At 44.7% G+C, this 26,197-nt stretch overlaps 1 protein-coding gene across 2 annotated transcripts in view; it reads left to right on the top strand.

Annotated features, from left to right (window-relative positions):
• tmem237b (transmembrane protein 237b) overlaps positions 1 to 19,480 on the top strand; it is a 41,084-nt gene extending 21,604 nt beyond the window's left edge. For both annotated transcript variants that reach the window (XM_080198728.1, XM_080198729.1), the window contains exons 7-13: positions 1,080 to 1,231; positions 3,960 to 4,083; positions 6,014 to 6,205; positions 10,973 to 11,046; positions 12,097 to 12,193; positions 14,340 to 14,461; positions 16,843 to 19,480. In XM_080198728.1, the coding sequence (XP_080054854.1) occupies positions 1,080 to 1,231; positions 3,960 to 4,083; positions 6,014 to 6,205; positions 10,973 to 11,046; positions 12,097 to 12,193; positions 14,340 to 14,461; positions 16,843 to 16,910 (829 nt within the window). In that variant the 3' untranslated portion in view covers positions 16,911 to 19,480. The remainder of the gene's footprint in view (positions 1 to 1,079; positions 1,232 to 3,959; positions 4,084 to 6,013; positions 6,206 to 10,972; positions 11,047 to 12,096; positions 12,194 to 14,339; positions 14,462 to 16,842) is intronic.
• The last annotated feature ends 6,717 nt before the right edge of the window (positions 19,481 to 26,197 follow it).

The following is a 26,197-nucleotide window of genomic DNA, read 5'->3' as shown; positions in this document are numbered from 1 at the left end:
CCTCAGACAGAGCATATAAAGCACAGACAGACCAGATAGCCAGACCTGTTTTCCTTCAATCAGGCTATTCCACCGTGGAGAGATTCACTGCCAAGTCCACGTTGTTGTTGCTGCAATAACCACCCCTGTACTTTCCAACAGGAGTGACTGGGTAATGGTCACTGAGCAAAAGCAGGAACTGTGGCAGCTTGGAGTGGGGCTGCTGCGGCCTCTTATGGTGATGGTCCAGCCTCTGAATAAGAAGGTCGGGGTTCAAACCCCGTTCCAGAAACCTGAGCGCATAATCTAGGCTGACGCTTGACTACCCAGTTCTCCTGCGCACACGAGTGTAGCTGCCAAGTCACAGTTAAGATAAGATCGGCAATTAGTGCAGACCAGAGGTGGGTCATTACTTTCCGATCAGAAACAGAAAAATGCTGGAAAATCTCAGCAGGTCTGACAGCATCTGTGGGGAGAGAATGGAGCCAACATTTCGAGCCTAGATGACCCTTTGTCAGGGATCACAGTCTGAGGATTCAGGGTGGACCATTTAGTATGGAGTAGAGGTGACATTTCTTCACCCAGAGAGTGGTGAGACTGTAGAGTTCATTACCACAGGAAGTAGTTGATGCCAAACATTGAATGTATTCAAGAGGCGGCTGGATATCGCACTTGGAGTGAACGGGATCAAAGGTTACGGGGAGAAAGCAGGATTAGGTTATTCAGTTGGATGATCAGCCATGATCTTAACGATGACAGAGTAGGCTCAAAGGGCCAAACGGCCTCCGCCTGCTCCTATCTTCTATGTTTCTATGTACCTAGACTCGAAACGTTGGCTCTATTGTCTCTCCACAGATGCTGTCAGACCTGCTGAGATTCTTCAGCATTTTTCTATTTTTGTTTCAGATTCCAGCATCTGCAGTATTTTGCATTTAACTTTCTGATCAATGTTGCTTGGCTCTTTGTTAATCAATTCACTTAATCTCACAAGCGATCAAGAAGTTGAAAACTCTCCTATGATCTTCCCCTGTAAGTTTCCTTAATATAACGGGCACGCTCAGAGATTGGTTGTAACACTGCTTTTGTTTCAAAAAAAACAGGAGAACTCGGCGTGCAGATCACAGCAATGAGCTTGAGGTGGAGGAAGAGGACATTATCGGGGATGGACAGGCTCCCCGACCCCATGGTTCTATTTTCTCCATATCGGCTGGCTCCAGCCAGCCAGTGGACAAACTGTTTCTCGAGCGAAGCCGTAAGTAGTTGCACTGGTTCTCAAGGAGAATGGGTTGGCTGGGGAGGGGCGTGGGGGTGTTGCTGGGGGAGTTTAAGGAATCAGAATGGACTAAACATTCATGGTATGACATTGTATTTAAACATAGAAACAGACTATTCCATCTGACTGGTCCATATTTTTTATGCTCTATGGAAACCTCCTCCTACTCTTTATCTCACCGGCGTAATCTTACATTGGGTGGCACAGTGTTAATTCTGCTGTCTCACAACACCAGGGATCCAGGTTCGATTCCTGGCTTGGGTCACTGCCTGTGTGGCATCTGCACATTCTTCCCATGTCTGCGTGGGTTTTGTCCGGGTGCTCCAGTTCCCTCTCACATTCCGAAAGACATGCCAGTTAGGTGTATTAGCCGTTCTAAATCTTCCCTCACCCGAACAGGCGCCGAAATGTGGCAACTTGGGGATTTTCACAGTAACTTCATTGCAACATTAATGTAGGCCTACTTGTGACACTAATAAATAAACCTTTAGTTTTCAAGCTTTTATATCCTTTTCTCCTCCATGTATATGCTACCTCGCATTAAGTTGCTCTTTCACTAAACCCTAGCTATGACTGTAGCACTACATTCTGCACTCTCTCCTTTCCTTCTCTGTGAACAGTATGCTTTGTCTGTAAAACGTGCAAGAAACAATACTTTTCACTGTATACTAACACGTGAGTGAAATCAAATCAAATCAAAATCAAGCTATCCCTTGAATGGATCTGTGCACTTCCTCTGAACCACTCCTCATGGCAGCAACTTCCACATTCTTTCCACTTTCCTCAATTCCCAGTTGAGTTTATTGGTGACTCTTAATGGCCCCTGGTTCTGGTCTGACCCACTCGTGGAACCATCTTCGTTAAGCTTACCCTTCAAACCCTTTTATAATCTTCAAAATCTCTACCAGCCATCCTTCATTCTTCTTTTTTCAAGAGAAATGAGTCCCGTTCTGTTAAACCTTTTCTGTTAGGTATAAACCCCCCTCCACTTCCATGCTTTGCTGTTTCTCCCTAAATTCCTTGTTTTAAGAAATGCAAAACTTGTTTTCATAATTTCTCTTTCCCTTCTGATTAATTTTTGACTTTCTGAACCCTTTTTTGCAGTCACTTCTGTCATCCTCTGTGTGATTTCTGTGATTCGTACTATAGAAATGTATAAGATTGCCATTTTGAGAACAGCAATACAGAGGACAGCAGATCCAGCGAGGGATTAATTCAGCAGTGTTATTGTTGAGAAGAGCAGACCTAGCGAAAAGAATTCAAGAGACCACCAGCCTTATGTAGAGATCATTTTAAGTAGCTATATCCTTGTCTAGGGAAGAGAGTTTAATCCCATCCTCATGTTTAATTCTCTCAATAGCCTAATTATTCCCTATTTTTGACCTCCTTTCATCCTTTGCATTCCTCTAATACTGACCTCCTATATAACATATCCATGGCTTCTGTTGTCTTATGTTACAACGCAGAGTTTGTTCCCCTTTAAGACATAACACCAAATCCCCCAAAGAAGATTACCTCACCTTGTAATCTGTGACAAGTGCTTGGGAAGGTATGAATTGTCCTTCAGTAATATTTAATGGATAACTAACAGAAATACCCTACACTCGCTTTAAAATGAACACTTAACAATTTATTTATTTAACTAACCGGGAACTTAAACAAGTAACATACCAAATAAAATAAGATTCTACTGGAACGCTGTTCAAATAAATACAATACTCATTCATTAATCAAAAAATATAAAAATAGAATTCAGTCGCTGTCAAAAAGAAAACCAGTTTTGGAAACTTTTGGAGTTCTTTAGTTGATTCCTCTGTCTGTAAATTATTTCTGATTTGGCACCTTTCATTCATTAGATGGTGTGTTCTCTTCAGAGGTATCTGAAGCTGGCTGAGTTGAGAGCTACTATTTCCCTCTTGAGGCTTGAGAGGTGGCAGTTTTTCATTGCTCTGCTGTTTTTCCCCCTGCACGCTCTCTTATACCTGTGATGACCTATCACTTTTCCTACAATAAGATTGGTCTAATGGTGTCAACGTCATCAAATTTAAATCTTATAGGTTTTTGGTGGGCTGCTTTAAATTGATTGGGCAAAATTCAAACAAGAACAGGTTGCCTTGCCAAGACTACTGCCTGACTTTTTGGTACAAATGTTTCAGTCTGGGACTCTGGATGTACTTCGCATTTTAACCCTCCAAGCAGTGAAACCAAACACCAGCTGTTAAAGGGACACCGCAATGTTTTGTCCATCTAATATTTTAATAATTTTCTTACATCTTTATTAACGTCAAATTCCAACTTCACAAACTCAACTTTGCAACACCAGCATCTAAGCTGTGAAATTACCTTCCTCAACTTCTCCTTTTTCTCCTTTCAGACCTACCGCTTTGACCAAACTTTTAGTCACCATCCTGACTCCCTGGATGTTAATTTATGTTTGAGAACACTCCTGCGAAATGCTTTCGGACGGTTTACTATGTTAAAAGTGCAATATAAGTCTTTGTTGTTCGCTCTTCACATCTATATGTCAGAAGGTAACTGGACTACCAGGCATCAAAAGCCTCTGTGCAAACATCTACAGGAGTCAGTGGAGTAAACCAGCCTCTCATTTGCCTGCTTTGCCCTATGATTTTCAGATTAGTGCATTCCCCTGCGAGGCTGCAGGCAGCCCTTCTGCCTTATTGTAGCATGTTGCACATTTCTTCCACAGGTCGGTTCCAGGCCACGGACAGGACAGAGATGAAGAAACTTCCTGAGCCGGTCGACGTGTACATGGAAGTCAAGTCCACCGTAACAACCAGAGATGTCTCTTTACAGGTACACCGTGGATTCAGGTGAGGAGAATGATCTCTCACATCCCCACCTCCCCAAATTGTACCAGGAAGTCAGAGCTCTGTTGTTTTAACACTTTGCAGCTGAGATTGTTTTGACTCTTTAGCTGCTTCACAGCGCCAGGGACCAGGGTTTGATACCTGGCTTGGATCACTGTCTGTGTGGAGTTTGCACGTTCTTCCTGTGTCCTCATGGGTTTCCTCCGGGTGCTCCGGTTTCCTCCCAGAGTCCGGAAGACGTGCTGGTTAGGCGCATTGGCCGTGCTAAATTCTCTCTCAATGTACCCAGGCACTGGAGTGCGGCAATTAGGGGATTTTCACAGAAACTTCATTGCTTAGAGTTATAGAATCCCTACAGTGCAGAAAGAGACCATTTGGCCCATCAAGTCTGCATCAACAACAATCCCACCCAAGCCCTATCCCCATAACCCCACTCATTTACTCTGCTAGTCCCTCTGAAACTAAAAAGCAATTTACTCATTTTACATGGCCAATCAACCTAAGCTAACTCTTTGGAGTTTGTGAGGAAATTGGAGCACCCAGAGGAAACTCATGCAGACACGGGGAGAACTTGCAGACTCCACACAGACAACGACCCAAAGCCAGAATTGAACCGGGTCGCTGACACTGTGAAGCAGCACTGCTAACCACTGTGCCACTACATTGCACTGTTGATGCAAGCCGCCTTCTGACACTAATAAATAAATGAATAGATCTCTCTGCTCCTCACCATTTGGAAATAAAATGTGTATTTGTCTTGGGTCCAAAGTGAATGGCCTCATACTTGCCCATATTGAACTCCATCTGCCGCAATAATTTTTAAAGTAAAAAGTTAAAGTTTATTTATTAGTCTTACATTAAGTAAGGCTTATATTAACACTGCAATGAAAATCCCTTAGTTGCCACACTCCAGTGCATGTTTGGGCTAATGCACCTCACCAATTCCCACTCACTGAATCTATCGTGGATTACGTAAAGCGTAAATCTCTCTTTACATTTCCCCGTCAATCACTTGCAGGTCAGGTACAGCACAATGCTCCCTTTGTTTTGTTCCCAATCATGGAAGGATATATAGCATTTTGCAGTTCCCACTTCAGGCACTCTGTAGCCTCTTTGAGTGATAGGCCACCCCTTGCCCAAATTCATCAATAAAAGCGAAATAGTGTGGATGTTAGAAATCGGAAATAAGAACAGAAAGTGCATCAAATGCTCAGGAGATCTGGCAGCATCTGCTCTGAAGAAGTCACATTCAACTCAACGTAAACCTGCTTCTTTTAGCAGACCTGTTGGGTATTTCCAATATGTCCTGTTGGTATGTTCAATCCATCAACTGGAGCTCATAGAAACATAGAAGATAGGAGCAGGAGGAGGCCATTTGGCCCTTCGAGCCTGCTTTCCCTTTTGTCACGATCATGGCTGATCATCCAACTCAATAGCCTAATCCTGCTTTCTCCCCATGACCTTTGATCCCATTTGCTCCAAGTGCTATATCCAACCGCCTCTTGAATACATTCGATGTCTTGGCATCAACTACTTCCTGTGGCAATGAATTCCACAGGCTCACCGCTGTTTGGGTGAAGGAATGTCTCATCTCTGTCCTAAATGTTCAATCCTAGATCCTCAGAATGTGACCCCTGGTTCTGGACTCCCCCACCGTTGGGAACATCCTTCCTGCATCTACCCTGTCTAGTCCTGTTAGAATTTTACAAGTCTTAATGAGATCCCAAATAATGTCAATCCCAAAATCCTGGAGTGGACATGCACACAGTTGAACACTGGCTCCATCCATTGAATCCCCTGTGTTTCTGATTTCACTTTAATGATCTTCCTTTGAACTGCAATGATGTCTCTTGCTGGGTTTGTTCTGGAGGGCGTTGTGTTGCAGAAGGTGCGTTACTTGGAGCTCAACCCACTCTGTTCCTCTTCTCTTTAGGATAATCGGGCTTTTCTCACAAGGGTTTCTGGCTGGATACATGGTGTGGAATATCATTGTGGTTTATGTGCTGTCGGGTGACGATTTCTCAACGCTTCCAAATCTACTGAAACAGTATACCGTGTTAGTCTACCCAAGCCAGTGTCTCCTGTATATGCTGCTGGCCATCAGCACTGTCTCTGCATTTGACAGGTAACAAGTGAAGGGAAAACTAGATATTTGTCAGTCGGGCGGCACAGTGGTTAACATGGCTGCCTCACAGCACCAGGGATCCAGGTTCAGTTCCGACCTTGGGTCGCTGTCTGTGTGGAGTTTGCACGTTCCCCCCATGTCTGTGTGGATTTTCTCCAGATTCAAGATTCAGTTTGTATTTCACCACCTGATCTTGTAGACATTGGTGCCACACAAATGCCAGGCAATGGCAGTTTCCAAAAGGAGGGAACCTAACCATCTCCCCATGAGGTTGAACAACATTAACGAGAATCCCCCACCATCAAAATCCTGGAGGGCTACCATCAACCAGGGACTCAATTTCATCAGCCAGCTGTGAAAAGTGTGATTTCAAGAGCAGGTCAGAGGCTAGGTATCCTGTGGCGAGTGACTCGCCTCCTGACTCTGCACAGCCATCTGCAGGGCACAAGTCTGGAGTGTGATGGAATACTCGATGGCCATTAGAGAGTAAACATTGACTTAGCCAGTGACGCTCATATCGCAGAAATGAATCGAAAAAGTTGCATGCATGGTTAACATTGGCTGATTGTCCAGTGCCAAAACCAGGAATCCTGCTTTAATTGGGAACTCCAAAGTCTAATGATGACCATGAAACCATTGTCGATTGTCAGGAAGACCCATCTGGTTCCCTCATGTTATTAGTGAAGGAACTCTGCCACCCTTACCCAATCTGGCCTACAAATAACAGGAATCAGGAGACAGCTGACCTCCAAGCAAGCTGATCGGGCTCCCGAGAAGTTGCGCGCAGGTGATCGGGTCAGTGGGAAGCTGCGGGCGATATAGCCTTTGAACCATTGTATAACGGTCACGCGGGTTATAATTAAGTAATACGATGATTCTCCTGCTGTTTCTCACGACCTTGGCCCTGTCAGCCACAGAGGGAGAGTATTGGTGGGATCAACAATCCTCTGAAATTGGACCCCTTCACACAAATACATCCGTGTACATGTCCTACTTATATGTAGTACCGTCGAATTTGAGCAAGTGCTGGGTCTGTTCGCACATTCCCACGCTCGGAAGCGAGGGGGGGGGGATAGCCTTTGTTCCCTTTGTTGACCCCAGAAATGATAGAATGGATGTTGAATCAGAATGGAACCCAGGACGGGACAAGGAAAGTGACAGTTAAATCCCCATCAGGAACCACTATACAAGGTTCTTTCAATGTCAGTGACAGTGATGCTGTTCTGGGGTTGGGAGGCAGAGGGTGCACTCTATCAGCCTTTAAGAACCATTACCAGCCTCACTATAATAGATCAGACTCTCCACCACACTTTGTTATGAAAAATCAACAGAGAGGTTCTATCTGCCTGCTAAGAAATGATTCCATACCTGTTGGCCGCAGCTACTGTATTCAGCAGATTAACATTACCAGTAGCGCCTGGACTCGGGTAGAACAGGTCACAATCCACTGCCCCACAGACAATGTCTCCGTTAGTTTCTCCTCCGCCTATGTGAGCAGCATGACTGCTTACAATGGCACCTATTTTATCTGCAGAAACAATGTCTATCCTTAACTTCTGAGGGATGGTCGGGGTCATGTTATCGAGCATATGTGGTACCTGATAGTTCTAGAGAGGTTGAGGAAAGGATTGCGGAGACAATCCTGGTTAGGAGTGAAAGTAATAGGGTAATTGTTATGGGGGACTTTAACTTTACGAATATTGATTGGAATTGCTATGGTTCTAGCTCATTAGAGGGTTCAGTGTTTGTACAAAGCGTGCAGGAAGGTTTTTTAACTCAGTATGTAGATAGGCCAACTAGAGGTGAGGCTATATTGGATTTGGTGCTGGGAAATGAGCCAGACCAGGTGCTAGACTTGGAAGTTGGTGTGCACTTTGGTGATAGTGACCACAGTTCGGTTACGTTCACCTTAGTGATGGGTAGGGATAGGCATGAACCTCGGGTCAGTAGTTTTAGCTGGGGTAAGGGTAATTATGAGGCTATTAGGAGTGAATTAGGAAGCATAGATTGGACTAGGAGATTACAGGGACTGGAAACGTCCGAAATGTGGAGTTTTTTCAAGGAGCAGCTACTGCGAGTCCTTGATAGGTATGTCCCTGTCAGGCATGGAGGAATTGGTAGATCTAGGGAACCGTGGTGCACTAAAAGAGTTGAGTCGATGGTTAAAAAGAAAAAGGAGGCTTATGTTCGGATGAGATTGGAGGGCTCAGGTAGTGCACTAGAAAGCTTTAGATTGGCTAGGAGGGAGTTGAAGAGTGAGTTAAGAAGGGCTAAAAGAGGACATGAGAAGACTTTGGCTGATAGGATTAAGGAGAATCCTAAGGCGTTCTATAGGTATGTCAAGAACAGAAGGTTGGTCAGGGCAAGATTAGGGCCAGTTACAGACAGCAGAGGGAAGTTGTGTGTGGAACCGGAGGAGATTGGAGAAGCATTGAACCAATATTTCTCTTCGGTGTTCAAGCAGGGGGACATGAATATAGCTGAGGAGGACACTGGGTTGCAGGGGTGTAAAATAGACAGTATTACGGTTGATAAGGGGGATGTGCTGGATATTCTTGAGGGGTTGAAAATAGATAAGTCCCCTGGTCCGGATGGGATCTACCCTAGGATTCTCTGGGAGGCTAGAGAGGTGATTGCAGAGCCTCTGGCTCTGATCTTCAGGTCGTCATTGGTCTCTGGTGTAGTCCCGGAGGATTGGAGGATAGCGAATGTTGTCCCATTGTTTAAGAAGGGGAACAGAGACTTCCCCGGGAATTATAGACCGGTGAGTCTTACTTCTGTTGTGGGCAAGGTTTTAGAAAAAATTATTAGGGATAGGATTTATAGTTATTTGGAGTGTAATGAATTGATTAGAAATAGTCAGCATGGTTTTGTAGCGGGTAGGTCGTGCCTTACTAACCTTATTGAGTTTTTTGATAAGGTGACCAAAGAGGTGGATGGGGGTAAGGCAGTTGATGTGGTATATATGGATTTTAGTAAGGCGTTCGATAAGGTTCACCATGGTAGGCTTCTGCAGAAAATGCAGATGTATGGGATTGTGGGTAATCTAGGAAATTGGATCAGAAATTGGCTATCAGATAGGAGACAGAGGGTGGTGGTTGATGGTAAATATTCATCATGGAGTTCGGTTACGAGTGGTGTGCCTCAGGGATCTGTTTTGGGGCCACTGCTGTTTGTAATCTTTATTAATGATCTGGATGAGGGTATAGTTGGGTGGATTAGTAAGTTTGCTGATGACACCAAAGTTGGAGGTGTGGTAGATTGTGAGGAAGGGTGTCATAGTCTGCAGGGAGACTTAGATAGGATGCAGAGCTGGGCCGAGAGGTGGCGGATGGAATTTAATGCGGAGAAGTGTGAGGTAATTCACAACAGATGTGTCGAGTATAGGGCTAACGGGAGGACTTTGAATAGTGTGGATGAACAGAGGGATCTAGGTGTATGTGTACATAGATCCCTGAAAGTTGGGAATCAAGTAGATAAGGTTGTTAAGAAGGCGTACGGTGTCTTGGCGTTTATTGGTAGGGGGATTGAATTTAAGAGTCGCAGTGTCATGTTGCAACTGTACACTACTCTGGTGCGGCCGCACTTGGAGTACTGTGTGCAGTTCTGGTCCCCACATTACAGGAAGGATGTGGAGGCTTTGGAGAGGGTGCAGAGGAGGTTTACTAGGATGTTGCCTGGTATGGTGGGGAGGTCGTATGAGGAGAGACTGAGGGATTTGGGGTTGTTTTCGTTGGAAAGAAGGTGGCTAAGAGGGGATCTTATTGAAACATATAAGATGATTAGAGGTTTAGATAGGGTGGATAGTGATAGCCTTTTTCCTCGGATGGAGAAAGCTAGCACGAGGGGGCATGGCTTTAAATTAAGGGGGGGTAGCTACAGGACAGATGTCAGGGGTAGGTTCTTTACCCAGCGGGTGGTGAGGGATTGGAATGCCCTGCCTGCTGCAGTTGTAAATGCGCCTAGTTTGGGGGCGTTTAAGAGATCTGTGGATAGGTTTATGGACGAAAAGGGATTGGTATAGGCTAGTGGGTCATTGTTTTTGTAACTGGTCGGCGCAACATCGTGGGCCGAAGGGCCTGTTCTGCGCTGTAATGTTCTATGTTCTATGTACATGTGAGTCCAGAGCCACAGCAATGTGCTTGACTCTCAAATGCCATCCGAAATGGAGGGCAGTTAGGGATGGGCAATAAATGCTGGCCCTGATCCTGTAAATAAATTTAAAAAGTGAAGGCTGAAATGTAGTAAACTGATGTCAAATGTGGCTGCAATGAACCTAATGGACACATGACTTGCCAACATTAGAATCATAGAATCCCTACAGTACAGAAAGAGGCCATTTGGCCCATTGAGTCTGCACTAACTACAATCCCACCCAGGCCCTACCCCCCTATCCCTATATATTTACCCACTAATCCCACTAACCTATGCATCTCAAGACACTAAGGGCAATTTATTTTAGCATGGCCAATCAACCTAACCTGCACATCTTTGGATTTCAGATGGCATTAGTTTCTTAGATAAGTACAAAGCGAAAGGGCAAGAATCAGAGGGCTGCCAACAGAGGCACTAAGGAGATATGGAGGCCCATTTGTCTAGGTGCTGGGTTTACAGAGGAAGAATTGTAGGTTTTAATCTGGCCCTTGTAGCCAGTGAGGATTAGGGTGTGAGACTAGATGCTGCAAGTTGATTGAGCTATTAACTGATCAGTAATATGATTCATTCATCAACATCTTGCCATTTGTTTTGCTGTTCCATTCTCTCCAGGGTTAACATAGCTGATGTGTCAATGGCAATACGTAGAATTGTGACATTGGATCCTGCCGCACTGGCCTCTTTCTGTAAGTACTCTCACTGCTGTCTGAGTTGAAAGCATTCTTGTTTTCCCTTATTTAGTTGTTTGTACATTTTATGTGTCCATATCTACGTTGTCAACTCTTTGCCCATCAAACTCACTGCCTGTTGCCTGGAGGACAGTCAGACTCTCTGGCCGATTGCCTGTTGGAATCAAGCTTTTTTTTATATCTTTAATTGTTTATAATGTGATCTATCACTCAAATTAAAATTGAAGAATCTTAATCCTTCAAAAGAGAGAAGCTTGGATAACAAAATGTCCAATAGGAGAGTAAAAGAAAAATACTTTCACATACATGAAGGCACTTAGGCCTCATTGTTGAGTTGCCAGCTTCCTTCTGGTATCTGACTCATGTCTCAGTTCTTTTTGATTAGCTTAGACACAAAGGCCGGAATTTTCCAGCTCTTCCAGTCCCATCGATGTGAACAGAGATTTCAGTGCTTCGCCAGCCCTGATGTAGGCTGGAAACTTCCAGCCAAAGTGTCCAGAAGCTGTTTGAGAATCGAAGCTTTGTTTGCTCACTCTCGCTCCCCCTCGGGCACTGAGTTATTATAGCCCCAATCGTACACTGAATCACAGAGTAGAATCATAGAATCCCTGCAGAGCAGAAAGAGGCCATTCGACCCATCGAGCCTACACCAACAACAATCCTAGCCAGGTCCTATACCTGTAACCCCATGTATTTACCCTGTTAATTCCCCTGACACTAAGGGGCAATTTAGCATGGCCAGTCCACCCAAACTGCACATTTTTGGAGTGTGGGAGGAAACCCACGGGGAGAACGTGCAGACTCCACACAGAAAGACACCTGAGGCCGGAATTGAATGCTGGCCCTGTGCGGCAGCAGTGCTAACCATTGTGTCACCGTGCCGTCCCCACAGTGGCAGAGATTAGCTAACTGAGCACAATCAATCAATGCGAATCAAACCTGTCTGTCTTCCTTTTTTAAAGAATATATTTACATTAAGCAGTATCTGTAATGGTGGACTATTGTGTTTGATTGGTGGTATTTATACTGTTGTCTGTCTGTGTGCAGTGTATTTCACAGCTCTCATACTCTCACTAAGTCAGCAGATGCCAAGTGACAGGCTAAACAGATACCGTTTCCAAATTGCGACAAATGTCACCCTTTGGTAAGTTGCAGGCCATACCTTTCTATTGCAACAGGGCCCCAGTGGAATAATAGAAAGCAAAGGATTTTTACCCCAGATGTGCCGTCTGCTTTTCAATCAGTGAGTAGCACTGTTGCAAACCAGTAATTAACCTGCACCCATCAGTCGTTATGATGTGCTGTGCTTCACTTCAAGCCATACCAAGTCAGCACTTGTGAAAGAAGGAGAAGTGTAAGCGTGTGGAAATTAAATTGTAATTCCGGCTATGGCCAAATATTTAATTCACTTTGTTCTGCAAAATTAAGGATGCTCACTTCAAATAAAGCACCATGGGGCTGCTGTGAAACGACAGTTAAAAGCAGTTAAAAATTGCAGATGCTGGTGTGGAAATAAGTTACAACAACAAAGACCGGCAACTCTGTCAGCAAATATGGAAACAAGGTCTCATTGAGGTCAGTGGCTGCAATTCAGGAAAGAGACCAATCTAACCTTGTGTCAGTTTCCCAGCCTTGGCCACAGGATGAAATAAAGATAAGTTACCATGACAAATACCAAAAAACAAAATATGTTGACATGTTACGCTAATGAAGGAGATGGTTTTCTATTGGGTAAGAAAGGGCAAAAAGCAATAATACAATTGGTGGACTATTTATGCAAATGAATGTTGAGAAAGTTGCTCATTTGTCATTTGCTGTAATTAATAACTGTTAATTATCTGTGTGAATCCACAGAACACCATTGTGAAGTTCACTGTGTCTGTGCTCCTTGCTAGCAAGTAATAAAAGCTTAGAAGATTTGAGTGCTCACTGTGCATTGTCTAGTTAATCCTCAACAAGCGTGGAGTGCTTTTGTGAAGGGGTTATTCTCCTACCTCACTGAGCTTGTATCAAGAAGGGGAAAAAGTTACCAGCTAATTTAGCAAGAATGTTCTCATTCTTTTCATTTGGGAAATGCATGAAGGACAAACGTGAACAAGAACCTGATCTGTGGCTACATGCAGGTTGCAATATTACAGCCCCTGAGTGAAGCATTACACCTCTTGCACCTTTTGATATTGAAGGCTTCCTCCTCCTCTCGAGGGCAACTTTGGATCTCCGGCCTGTGTGCTGCATTGGACTGTTCCTAACCTTCCTAATCACTGATGGACCCCTTAACCCTTTGCAGCATTGACCTTCCTCCCAAATCGGAGGCAGACTCCCACTCTTAAACATAGCATTGGATCTCCTGAAGCATCAAATTGGCCTTCCTGCTGAACATCTAAAGGTGCTCTTTAGATGTGATTACGTTATAAATCTGGTGCAGTGGTTAGCACTGCTGCCTCACAGCACCAGGGACCCAGGTTCAATTCGGCCTCGGTTCACTACCTGTGCGGAGTTTGCATGTTCTCTCTGTGCCTGCGTGGGTTTCCTCTGGGTGTTCCGGTTTCCTCCCACAGTCCAAAGATGTGCTGGTTAGATTGATTGGCCATGCTAAATTGCCCCTAGTGTCAGGGGGACCAGTGGGGTAAATGAAGGTTACGGGGATAGGGCCTGGGTGGGATTGTGGCCTCCTTCTGCATTATGAAACCTGTATTGATTGCTCAAGCTTCTTATCCTAAGTGCAATAGGAATTAACTGAGTGAGATCAGACTGGAGTCACTTGTATGTCAGGCTGGACAGAGATGGCAGGTCCTTCCCTGAGTATTTTGAACAATCCCTCAGATTTTTTCTGTTGTCAGAAAACAAGTGACCATGTATCATATCTCGCAAGGTTAGGACGAACTGCTAACCTCCCGGTTGTTAATCTAGAACCTTAATCACTTGCCCACGCAGCTGAGTATCATGACTCCCTGAATATTGTTTCTTAAAGTTTATTTATTAGTCTCACAAGTAGGCTTACATTAACACTGCAATGAAGTTATTGTGAAAATCCCCTAGTCGCCACAATCCGGTGCCTGTTCAGGTACACTAAGGGACAATTTAGCATGGCTAACACACTCATCAGCATGTTTTTCGGACTTTGGGGGGAAACCGGAGCGCCCAGAGGAAACCCACGCAGACACAGGGAGAATATGCAAACTTCATACAGCTGAGTGCTATTCAGTGTCTCGTCCCAGCTGCGGTGATGCTGTATTTCACTGTAGAGCCTGTGACTGAATGAATCTCTCTCTCACTCTCTCTGTGCCCAGGCCTTCTGGATCGGAATTTCAGATTCTGCACCCATGGATCGTAGTGAACCTGGTAGTGACCGTCTTGGTGGGACTAGCCTGGATCTTCCTGTCATATCATCCAACGCTCGACTACACGGAAGGTACGTGAGCAAAGATTATGGTTCAGGGTGACTGATAATCAGGTGAACGGTCAAAGCTCATAGTGCGAATCATCACCTTCCAGGGACCCCGGTTCAATTCCTGGCTTGGGTCACTGTCTGTGTGAAGTCTGCACGTTCTCTCTGTGTCTGCGTGGGATTCCTCCAATTTCCTCCCACAGTCCAAAGATGTGTGGGTTAGGTGGATTGGTCATGGTAAATTATCCCTTAGTGTCAGCGGATTAACAGGGTAAATATGTGGGGTTACGGGGGTAGGACCTGTGTGGGATTGTTGTTCATGCAGACCCGATGGGCTGAATGGCCTCCTGCACCATAAGGATTCTATGTAAATTAGCAAGTGGTGAATTGATGATTCTTGGGTTTAAATGTGGAAAGGAGGGAAGATGTTCATTTGTTTTTCCGAAGTTAGGAAAGGCACAACTAAGAACAGGAAAAAAGTGATACAAATTTAGGGAATCTGGAGGGGGAAAAAAAGCCAAGATGCTGGAAATACCCACCTACACCTTACAGGAAAAGAAAAGGCGAGTTGTGACCTTTCCACTGTGCTGTCACATCTCTGTATGGATGTTGATGGACTTGCTATGTATTCAGGTTTCTGTCACAGTACTGGATAGATACATCTAGGCCAAGTATAGGCTTGTATTCTGAAGGTAAAATAACATTGTAAACTGTTCCCATTAGTGGAAGGATTGAAAAAGGGTACAGATTTATGGTAATGGGCAAAGAAGCAAGGAGAAACCTTTTGACCCAGCAAGTGGTTAGAATCATAGAATCCCTATAATGCAGAAGTGGCCATTCAGCCCATTGAGTCTGCACTGAACCTCCAACAGAGCATCTTACCCAGGCCCTAACTCTGTACCCCACTAATCCCCCCAACTGATGCTTCTTGGGACACTAAGAAGCAATTCAGCATGGTCAATCCACCTCACCTGCACATCTTTGGATTGAGGGAGGAAACCAGAGCGTCCGGAGGAAACCCATACAGACACAGTGAGAACGTGCAAACTACACAAAGACAGTCATCCAAGGCTGAAATTGAACCCAGGTCCCCACCACCTAGAAGCAACAGTGCTACCCTGCTGTCCTTTAGGATCTGGAATGCACTGCCTGAGTCTGGTGGAGGCAAGTCCACTCAACGTATAAGGATTATTGTCTGAAAAGAAATAATGTGCAGGGTTACAGGGAGAAAGGAGGGGAGTGGCACTAGTTCCATTACTCATTCTGAAAGTTGGCGTAGATATGATGGGCTGAATGGCCTCCTGTGCTGTAATGATTCTGTAAAGGTGTGTTAGTTTCTCTACCTGTCTACCATGAGTGTAGGCTATGTTTGGCCTGTTCTGTGAAAGGCCCATTAGGCTGGAGTCAGAATATTCATGCTCATTATATTTTTGGTGGCACACTGGACCAAAGGAACCTCTCAGAACATTCCCACAACATTACTTAATCATTGTCAGCAGATTACACATGGTCCATGAGTAGCAAAACCCTATCCCGGTTCTGGGAGGGTAGGGAGAGAAAGGATTGAAAGATTGAGCACTGATAATCCAGTCGACCATAGTGAGAGTGGATTCCTCATCTGGGGAAAGGTAAGACATATCAGAGGTGTCCTTGTGGAAGGTAGCATCATCAGAACTGATGTGACAGAGACAGAAAGAGTGGGAGAAAAAAATAAAAATAATGACAACAAAAGTCCATTCTAAAAATCACATTACCTTCAACTAACAAAGACGGGCAGGTTTAGGTGGATTGGCCATGCTAAATTGCCCCTTTGTGACCAAAGATATGCAGGTTAGATTGATTAGCCATGCTAAATTGCCCCTTAGTGTCTAAAGATGTGTACGTTAGATGGATTGGCCATGCTAAATTGCCTTTTAGTGTCCAAAGATTTGCAGATTATGTGGATTGTCCATGCTAAATTGCCCCTTAGTGTCCAAAGGTGTGTAGGTTAGGTGGATTGGCCATGCTAATTTGCCCCTTAGTGTCCAAAGATGTGTAGGTTAGATGGATTAGGCATTGTAAATCCACTGGGCATATGGGGCTGGGCCTGGGTAAGATGCTTTTGCGGACAGTCGGTGCAGACTCATTCGGTTGAATGGCCGCCTTCTACACTGTAGGGATTCTATGGTACTTAATGTTTCCTTAAAAATGTCCTACAAAAATATTATAACATGAAGTTTGGAGCTTTCTTTGCCTCCATCAAATATCTGTTCAATGTTTGCTATAATTAGTGAAGAGAGGTAAATATAGCCTGTAGTGCCAGGTTATCATCCGGCTGATATCTGTTTTGATGAGGCGAGTCTTTGTTACTGGAGGCTCATTGTGAGCTACTCACGTTGCATTAATGTTCTCACTTCCCTTTGCAGAATCGGAGTTTGGATCACACACCAATGATGTCGCTGAATCTGATGAAAAATTCAAAGCACAGGCATAGACTTGTGTTTGGAACATTTAGATTTGAATGGCCTGGCTACAGGATACCTTGGGTTCCTTCTGTGTTGCTGTGTGAGACAGAATTATAGGGTGCAGATGTCCAGTCTTGTATTTCACCCCAAAAACAATCTCCAAACGTGTTGGGCAGAATCATAGAATCCTTACAGTGCTAGAAGAGGCCATTTGGCCCATCAAGTCTGCACCAACAACAATCCCACCCAGGCCCTATTCCCATAACCCCACACATATACCCCGCTAATCCCTTTAAACTACATATCCTGGACACTAAGGGTCAATTTAGCATGGTCAGTGCACGTAACCTGCACATATTTGGACTGTGGGAGGAAACCGGAGCACCCAGCTGAAACCCATGCAAACATGGGGAGAACGTGCAAACTCCACTCAGACAGTAACCCAAGCTAGGAATCGAACCCAGGTCCCTGGCACTGTGAGGCAACAGTGCTAAATCACTAGAAGTTGAAAGCAAATCCACGTCAAACATTATAGCTCTCTGTTTTCCAATACGAGAAGCTTTTCAACATTGCCTGTATCATCTGCCTGATTCCAGTGAGTAAAACGTTCATTTTATGTTAAAACATTGAGGCTGACGACTAATGCAGATACAGTATTTTGCTACAACTTCAGGAGCGGTTGACTCATACTCCATGTTTATGTAAAATCAGGACGTTTGGGGCGACAAAAATGAGGTCATCTTATACGCTGGCTCACTTTATACACTATGATCTACAGTAATATTATTGTACTGGGTGTCGAGTAGAGCTTCACACTGTTACTAGTATCTGGCACCCGGTCCAGAGGCAGCTCTGGGTGGAAAACTGCTTTGCCAGTGTCATTCCAATCTCTTCCAGATCAGTGCTACCACTCAAAACTGCCCTGATTCAGCAATATTTCCCATCAACTTTGTCATCTTGGAGAAGGTATCAGAATGGCTGGTGGAGAATATGCTAAAAATATCACGTTGATACATTAAGGGATGCCGTTCTGAGATTGGAATGAAGGTCATTATTAGGACAGTTTAACCCATGTCGTCCCTGCACTGTGAGTGTTTGATGGGGACAGTGTAGAGGGAGTTTCACTCTGTATCTAACCCCATGTTGTACGTGTCCTAGGGGTGTTTCATGGGGGAGAGTGTAGAGGAAACTTTACTCTGTAACTAACTGTGTGCTATACCTGTCCTGGGAGTGTTTGATGGGGAAAGTGTAGAGGGAGCTTTACTCTGTATCTAACCCCGTGCTGTACTTGTCCTGGGAGTGTTTGATGGGGGACAGTGTAGAGGGAGATTTACCCTGTATCTAACACCCGTGCTGTACCTAATCTGGGACTGTTTGCCAGCAAAGTTATCAGAAGATACAGAGCCCAGTGCTGAGTGCTAATTTAAGGAGCCTGCCGACTTAAGTGTGTTATGGCGGCTTCCTAATAGAGAAAGGGGAAATGATGTGAGACTCAGTATAGGAGAGAGAAGCAGCAAACTGCCATCCCCCATATCAAGTGCATCTGCTGGAGTTGTTCACAGAGCAATGGTGATTGTTACAAGGGAACAACCCACATGTTGGATCACGGAGGTGTGAAAGTTCCACTGTCCTGAGGGAGATATCTGGATAGGCAGGAGGACGCGTCAGGTTGCAATGCAGTATATCCCTTATAGCGAATGTCCAGTAGAAATCACTCAATGCTTCAGGACACACACAGCGTATGAGCCTTATTCATTTCATGTACCTGAATCATCTATTTTGAGTAGATGATGAATTCTGCTTTGGAGAAGCAATATTCATCTTACTGTCTTGCCCACAACCATTAAACCACTGGGGCCATGTCCCCATTCAATTCCACATACCTCAGATTACTGAAATCAACAGAGCTCGTAGTTCTGATTTAGAATTTATCCTCCAGTGTTAGGAACAGTCCTTCCAAACCACCATGTTCTTGCAGGAAAAAAAGCACAAGTAGGACTTGTGCGATGTGGCAGAATAGTCTGAGAATCCGATTTAGTCCACAAATTTCTCTTCAGTTTCTTATTAAAAAGTGACAGCTGTGACTCTGCCCTTGGTATGTTTGCCTCTGAGTAAGAAAGTGGTGGATTCGAGATCCACCCCAGAACGTGGAGTCCAAAATTTAAGCCACGGGATCCCTCCACTGTGCCTTGGTGCAGTACTAGGAGAGCACTGAACTGTCAGACGTGCCTCTTTTTTAAAATAGACGTGAAACAGCCCTCTCATGAAAGATCCTGTGGCACTGTGAAGGGATTTCGCAACACTGCAGAAAGAAGATCAGTGCGTTCTCTGGGTGTCTTGGACAATATTTCTGCCCTGACTGGCATCACTGAAACATCTTGTTGATGTTTGTGGGATCGTGCTGTGCATCAGCCGGCTGCTGTGTTTCATACACTACAACAGTGACTTCACTTCAGAAGTGCCCCATTAGCTGTAAAGCCCTGTGACTCCCTGAGATTAGGAATGCAAATTCTGGGGGGGTTTCCAAACTTTGTTTGAAATATGCACTGTACAATCCTGATAAAACTAAATAACAGAATTAAAATATGAGCCCTTGTGATTTCTTACGCTTCAAATGACTACTGTGACTTTCTCCAACGTTCTCCTCCTTGTTCTGAACAGGAGACTTCTGCCAATGTTCCGTTCTGGGTGTTTTAGTCACCTGGTACCATGTCTAAGAGGTCACTGCATCAGTATGGCAGGACAGTAAGTGACTGCAAGCACAGTCTGATCTTCATCCTGTCATCTGAAGACCATGTGGATTATAAACAAAGAACAACCCAGCACGGGAAACAGGCCCTTTGGCCCAACGAGCCCGCGCCGCCGCATCACCCTACACCTATTCTACCCTGCATGTCTACAAATGGAACCCTACTCAGTCAGATTCAGGGAAGAAATAGTGTCAATTTGGTAAAAACCAATTAGCCTAAGAGCACATCTTTGGGGTGTGGGAGGAAACCGGAGCGCTCGGAGGAAACCCACGCAACCACAGGGAGAATGCGCAAACTCCCACAGACACAGGCCCAAATCCATGTGTCTGCACAGCCAGCAGTGCTAGTCACTGAGCTGTTGCGGCGCCCGTCTACCGGTCCAGGATCAAGCACACACACCGACATGAAGTACTAGGCCACTCCTGGAACTTCCAAGAGCAGCCCACGCACGACCCGCCGTGTGCATGCCCCTCGTTTGACACGAGGTGGACCTCCACCTGTGGAATAAAGACAAAAATATTAATCTTACAGCCTGCCTTTCCGGTGTCTCCCAAGGTTTAACCCTATTTAATAGCCCCTACCATATCCCTCCATTCTCGTTTCACTCATGTGCCTATCTAACTGCATCTTAAACGAGTCCAACGTTCCTGCCTCCACCACCCTACTCGGTAGCGCGTTCCAGACCCCCACAACTCTCTGCGTAAAGAACCTTCTTCTCGCCTCCAAATTATACCTCTCCCCCCTCACCCTTAAATGATGACCTCTCGTGTTCGTACCCAGTCTAGGGAGCAGTCTCTCACTATTAACTCTATCTATTCCCTTCAGTATCTTATATACTTCTATCATGTCCCCTCTCAATCTCTGTCTTTCCAAGGAGAATAGTCCCAGTTTCTTCAACCTCTCCTCGTAACCCAGTCCCCCCATGCCAGGCAACATCCTGGTAAACCTCCTCCGCACCCTTTCCAGAGACTCCACGTCCTTCTGAAAGGACGTTATCTGAAAAGGATCACCAGTAAAAAGCCTCGTTCATCATTTCATAGAATGTACAGTGCAGAAGGAGGCCGTTTGGCCCATCAAATCTGCACCGATCACAATCCAACCCAGACCCTATCCCCATAACTCCACGTATTTGCCCTGCTAATTTCCCCCACACTAAGGGTCAATTTAGCATGGCCAATCAACCTAACCAGCACATCTTTGGACTGTGAGAGGGTGGCAGAGTGGCTCAGTGGTAAGCACTCACAGCACCAGGGACCCAGATTTGATTCTTGGCCTTGGGTCACTGTCTATGTGGAGTTTCCTCCGGGTTCTCTGGTTTCCTCCCACAGTTCAGGAAATTAGCAGTGTAAATATTGGAGTTACGGGAATAGGGCCTGGGTGGGATTGTGGTTGGTGCAGCCTCGATGGGCTGATTGGTCCCTTTCTGCACTGTAGGAATTCCATGAAACTAGAGCACCCAGAGAAACCCATTCAGACATGGTGAGAACATGCAAACTCCACACAGAGAATGACTCATGTTGGGAATCGAACCCAGGCACTGGTGCTGTGAGGCAGCAGTGCTAACGACTGTGCCACCTTCAGTACAGAAGAGTGAGGGTGAATTGATTCAAGTATATAAGATCCTGAACGGTCCTGACAAGGTAGATATTGGAAGGGATGTTTCCTCTTGTGGGGGAGTCCAGAACTAGGGGACACGTTTAAAATTAGGTGTCAGGACAGAGATGAGGAGAATTTCTTTTCTCAGAGGGTTGTGCAACTTTGGAACTCTCTACCTCAGAAGGAGGCGGGGGGGTGGCGTCATTGAATATATTTAAGGCAGAAGTAGATAGGTTCTTGTTAGGCAAGGAATTAAAGGTTAGCGAGAGTAGATGGGAATGTCGAACTTGAAACACAAAAAGATCAGCTGTGATCGCACTGAACAGTACAGAAGACTAAAGGGGCCAAATCCTGCACCTGTTTTGTATGTTCAGTTTTTTTATTCATTCAGAAGATATGGGCATCACTGGGAAAACTAACATTAATTGCCTATCCCTAATTATCCTTCAAGAGATGGTGATGAATCCACCTGAGTGATTTGCTTGGCCATTTCAGAGGGCAGTTGACCATGCTGTATTGGGTCAGGAGTCACAAAACAAGGATGAGATTTTCCTTCCTTAAAAGGATCTTATTGATCCTAATAGGTTTTTTTTTTACAATGATCCAGAAGGTTTTTTTTAAACAACAATCCAGTAGTTTCATGGTCACCATTACTGAGGCTAGCTTTTATATTCCAGATATTATTTAATGAATTGAATTTAAATTCTCCAGCTGCCATGGTGGGATGTGACCTCATGCCAGTCGAGTAACATAACCACTACTCTACTCATACCCTGATGCTGACACTAATGATGCATGCCACGATTGCACTGCCATCTCTGTGTCTGTTATATACTTAAGTGGTTGCATGATTGCTTTAAAAACAGGTCACATGACTTCATCATGACATCATTGGGGTGTTTCACTGGCTACTGGCTTCTGTCTTTCATTTTTCCATTCTGTGCAGAGAACACCTCGTTCAATAAAGCTGTTATGTGTCACTCTGACTCTATGTGTAGAAACCAAATCTTTTTCTTTTTGTGTTAAACGCACAACCCCTAACATTGTTAGGACATTACAGCATCATAGACCTTTGTGTTGGTGGCTTGGTTACATGTGAAACATCAGGTCTGACAAGGGACACAGAAGAAAGGCCAAAATAACCTGACTCAGGGAATCACATTTTAAACAGAATAATCAAAGAATAGTTATAGCACAGAAAGTAGCCATTCAACCCATTGTGCTTGTGCTGGCTCTCCTCAGGAACAATTCATATACTGACACTTCCCTCCCTCTCCACGTTTGTCTGTACATTCCTCCTTTGCAAATATTTAAAAAATGTAGAAATAAGGAGGAAGCCACTCTGCCCACCAGCCAAACAATGAGCCTGATCCTTTTTTCTTGCACTTGGCCCATAGTCCTGGAGGTTACAGGACTTCAGATGCCTCTTCAGATGCATTTTAAATGAATTGAGAGTTTCTGCCTGTGGTGCCCTTTCAAACAGCAAGTTCCAGATGTTTACAACTCTCTGGAAAAAACTTTTCCTCACCTCCCTACCAATCTTCCTGATTAGAGACAATCTGCATGGCTTTGTGAGTGGAAAATCATGTCTCACAATTGGATGAGGGCAGTGCAGTTGATGTTGCCTACATGGACTTTAACAAGATTTTTGACAAGGTAATGCAATGGTCGGTTGTTGCATAAGGTTAAATCTCGTGGGATTCAGAGTGAGGTAGCTAAATGGACACAAAATTGGCTTGATGACAGAAGCCATAGGGTAGTTGTAGAGGATTGCTTTTCAAACTGGAGGCCTGTGACTAGCAATGTGTCTCAGGGATTGCTGCTGGATCCACTGTTTTTGTCATTTATATTAACGATTTGGATGAGAATATAGGAAGCATGGTTAGTAAGTTTGCAGATGATACCAAGATTGGTGGCATAGTGGACAGTGAAGAAGGTTATCTCAGATTGCAACAGGATCTTGATCAATTGGGCCAGTGGGCTGATGAATAGCAAATCGAGTTTAATTTGGATAAATGCAAAGTGATGCATTTTGATAGATTGAACCAGGGCAGGGCTTACTTAGTTAGTGGTAGGACACTGGGGAGAGTCATAGAACAAAGAGATCTTCGGGTACAGGTTCATAGCTCCTTGAAAGTGGAGTCTCAGGTGGACAGAATGGTGAAGAAGGCATTCAGTATGCTTAGTTTCATTGGTCAGAACTTTGAATACAGGAGTTGAGACGTCTTGTTGAAGTTGTACAAGACATTGGTAAGGCCACACTTGGGACACTGTGTACAGTCCTGGTCACCCTATTATAGAAAGGGTATTATTATAGAAAAAGTGCAGGAGAGATTTACTGGGATGCTACCGGGACTTGATGGTTTGCATTATAAGACAAGGCTGGATAGACAAGGACTTTTTTCTCTGTAGCAGAGGAGGCTGAGGGGTGGATCTTATAGAGGTCTATAAAATAATGAGGGGCACAGATCAGCTAGATAGTCAATATCTTTTCCCAAAGGTAGGGGAGTCTAGAACTAGAGGGCATAGGTTTATGATGAGAGGGGAAAGATACAGAAGTGTCCAGAGGGGCAATTTTTTCACAAAGGGTGGTTCTGGAACAAGCTGCCATAGGTAGTAGTAGAGGCAGGTACAATTTTATCTTTTAAAAAGCATTTAGACAGTTACATGGGTAAAATGGATACAGAGCGATATGGGCCAAATGCGGGCAATTGGGACTAGTTTTGGGGGTTAAAAAAAGGTGGCATGGACAAGTTGGGCTGAAGGGCCTGTTTCCATGCTGTAAACCTCTATGACTTCTGCTGAGGGAAACTGGTCTTTCATAGAATCTCTACATTGAGCCTGCACTGACAACATTCCCACCCAGGCCCCAGCCCATGTATTTACCCTGCTAATTCCCCCTATCACTAAGGGGCAATTTACCATGGCCAGTCAACTTGCACATCTTTGGGCTTTCCCATCCACTCTATCCAGACCCATCATAACCTTGTAAAGGTCAAGCCACCAGAGTCCCAGATGACCATAGGCTGCTACCCCCTTTGAGGGGGAGAACTGACTTGTGGTGATTTAACCTGAGGGTCACCACACCTCAGGTGAGGGTCATGGTTGAGAAGGTGAGGCCTTCATGTATAACCTCAGCCAGTATGGGAATTGAACCTGTGCTATTGGCATCGCGCTTCATCACAAACCAGCTGTCCAGCCAACTGAACTAAACCGAATGATGCAGCGTGTCCTTTTTTCAAAAACGTATAATGACACAGACATATGAACCAAATCCAGAACAAGAGAGTTTGCATCAGAACTGGGCCGTGCAGGAATGAAATCAGGAAATACCTAGCTAGGAAAGAACAGAGGGATTCTGGAACTCAACGCCAATTGCACCCTCCAAGACTGTGATCGAATGGATTTGACTGAGTGGTGAATCAAGATCAAGGGGCTGAATATCTTACGCCTATTCCTCATTTCCGGAAGTAGTGATTCTGTCTCCACAGATGCTGTCAGATCTGCTGAGATTTTCCAACATTTTCTGTTTTTGTTTTAGACGCTTTGACCAGTTTACACTATAATGTGAAGATGCCTGTGTTGGACTGGGATGGGCATGGTAATAGGTCTCACAACACCAGATTAAAGTTCAACAGGTTTATTTGGAATCAAGTAATGAAGGAGTAGCGCTCTGAAAGCTCATGATTCCAAATAAACCTGTTGGACTTTAACCTAGTGTTGTGAGACTTCTTAGAGTTTATACTAAAACTCATTTACCCAGGTGCTCTTATTCATCTGATGAATGAAGGACAAGAGTTGTTTCATGGTTTCACCCAATTTTATTAACAAATCCTTATAATTATAAACTCGATTTGAAAACCGCTGTCAATTCCCATAAAAGCTATACATTACATTGTCTGAGATTTCCAATATGATCCTTGTCTATTAATTGACCGAGCTGCCCAACCCACTTTGCTGAACTCTGTTGGCTCTTGAACTGAGGACTTTCGTGAAGGTTGGTCTCGAACATCCTCTTTCGTCATCATTGGGTCTCCGCCTAGTCTTTGCTGTGGATCAAATCTTGGCTGGAAGTCAAGTCAAGCTTTCGCTTGGGGGTAGCCTCTAGTGGTCCTTCTGGAAGAATCTCTAGCTTTCAGCCAATTAGGTCACTGGGTGAGGGTCAAAGCATCCCCCCCATCATCTTATAAACCTCTATTAAGTCACCTCTCATCCTCTTCCGCTCCAAAGAGAAAAGCCCCAGCTCCCTCAACCTTTCTTCATAAGACCTACCCTCCAAACCAGGCAGCATCCTGGTAAATCTCCTCTGCACTCTCTCCAATGCTTCCACATCCTTCTTATAATGAGGTGACCAGAACTGAACACAATATTCCAAATGTGGTCTCACCAACTTTCAGTATAGTTGCAGCATAACCCCACAGCTCTTAAACTCAAACCCCCTGTTAATAAACACTAACACACTATAAGCCTTCTTTACAACTCTATCCACTTGAGTGGTAACCTTCAGAGATAGGTTAAAGCAATGTGTATTGTCTCCAGACAGGACAGTAAGTGAAATGTTGCAAGTCCAGGCAAGTCATGGGGGTTACAGATAGTGTGACATGAACACAAGATCCTGGTTGAGGCCGTCCTCATGTGTGCGGAACTTGGCTATCAGTTTCTGCTCAGTAACTTTGCGTTGTTGTATGTCGTGAAGGCCACCTTGGAGAACGTTTACCAAAGATCAGAGGCCGAATGCCCATGACCACTGAAGTGTTCGCCAACAGGAAGGGAACACTCTTGCCTGGTGATTGTTGAGCAGTGTTCATTCATCCGTTGTCGTAGTGTCTGCATGGTCTCCCCAATGTACCATACCTCGGGACATCCTTTCCTACAGCGTATCAGGTAGATAGCGTTGGCCGAGTTGCAAGAGTATGTGCCATGTACCTGGTGGATAGCGTCCGTGTTGATGATCCGGCATGTCTTGCAGA

The sequence above is a fragment of the Carcharhinus amblyrhynchos genome, chromosome 11, assembly GCF_965287045.1.
Source record: "Carcharhinus amblyrhynchos chromosome 11, sCarAmb.v2.hapA, whole genome shotgun sequence".
Classification (NCBI taxonomy): Eukaryota; Metazoa; Chordata; class Chondrichthyes; order Carcharhiniformes; family Carcharhinidae; genus Carcharhinus; species Carcharhinus amblyrhynchos.
The sequence above is the reverse complement of the archived record's forward strand: the minus strand, read 5'-3'. Positions and strand labels throughout refer to the sequence as shown.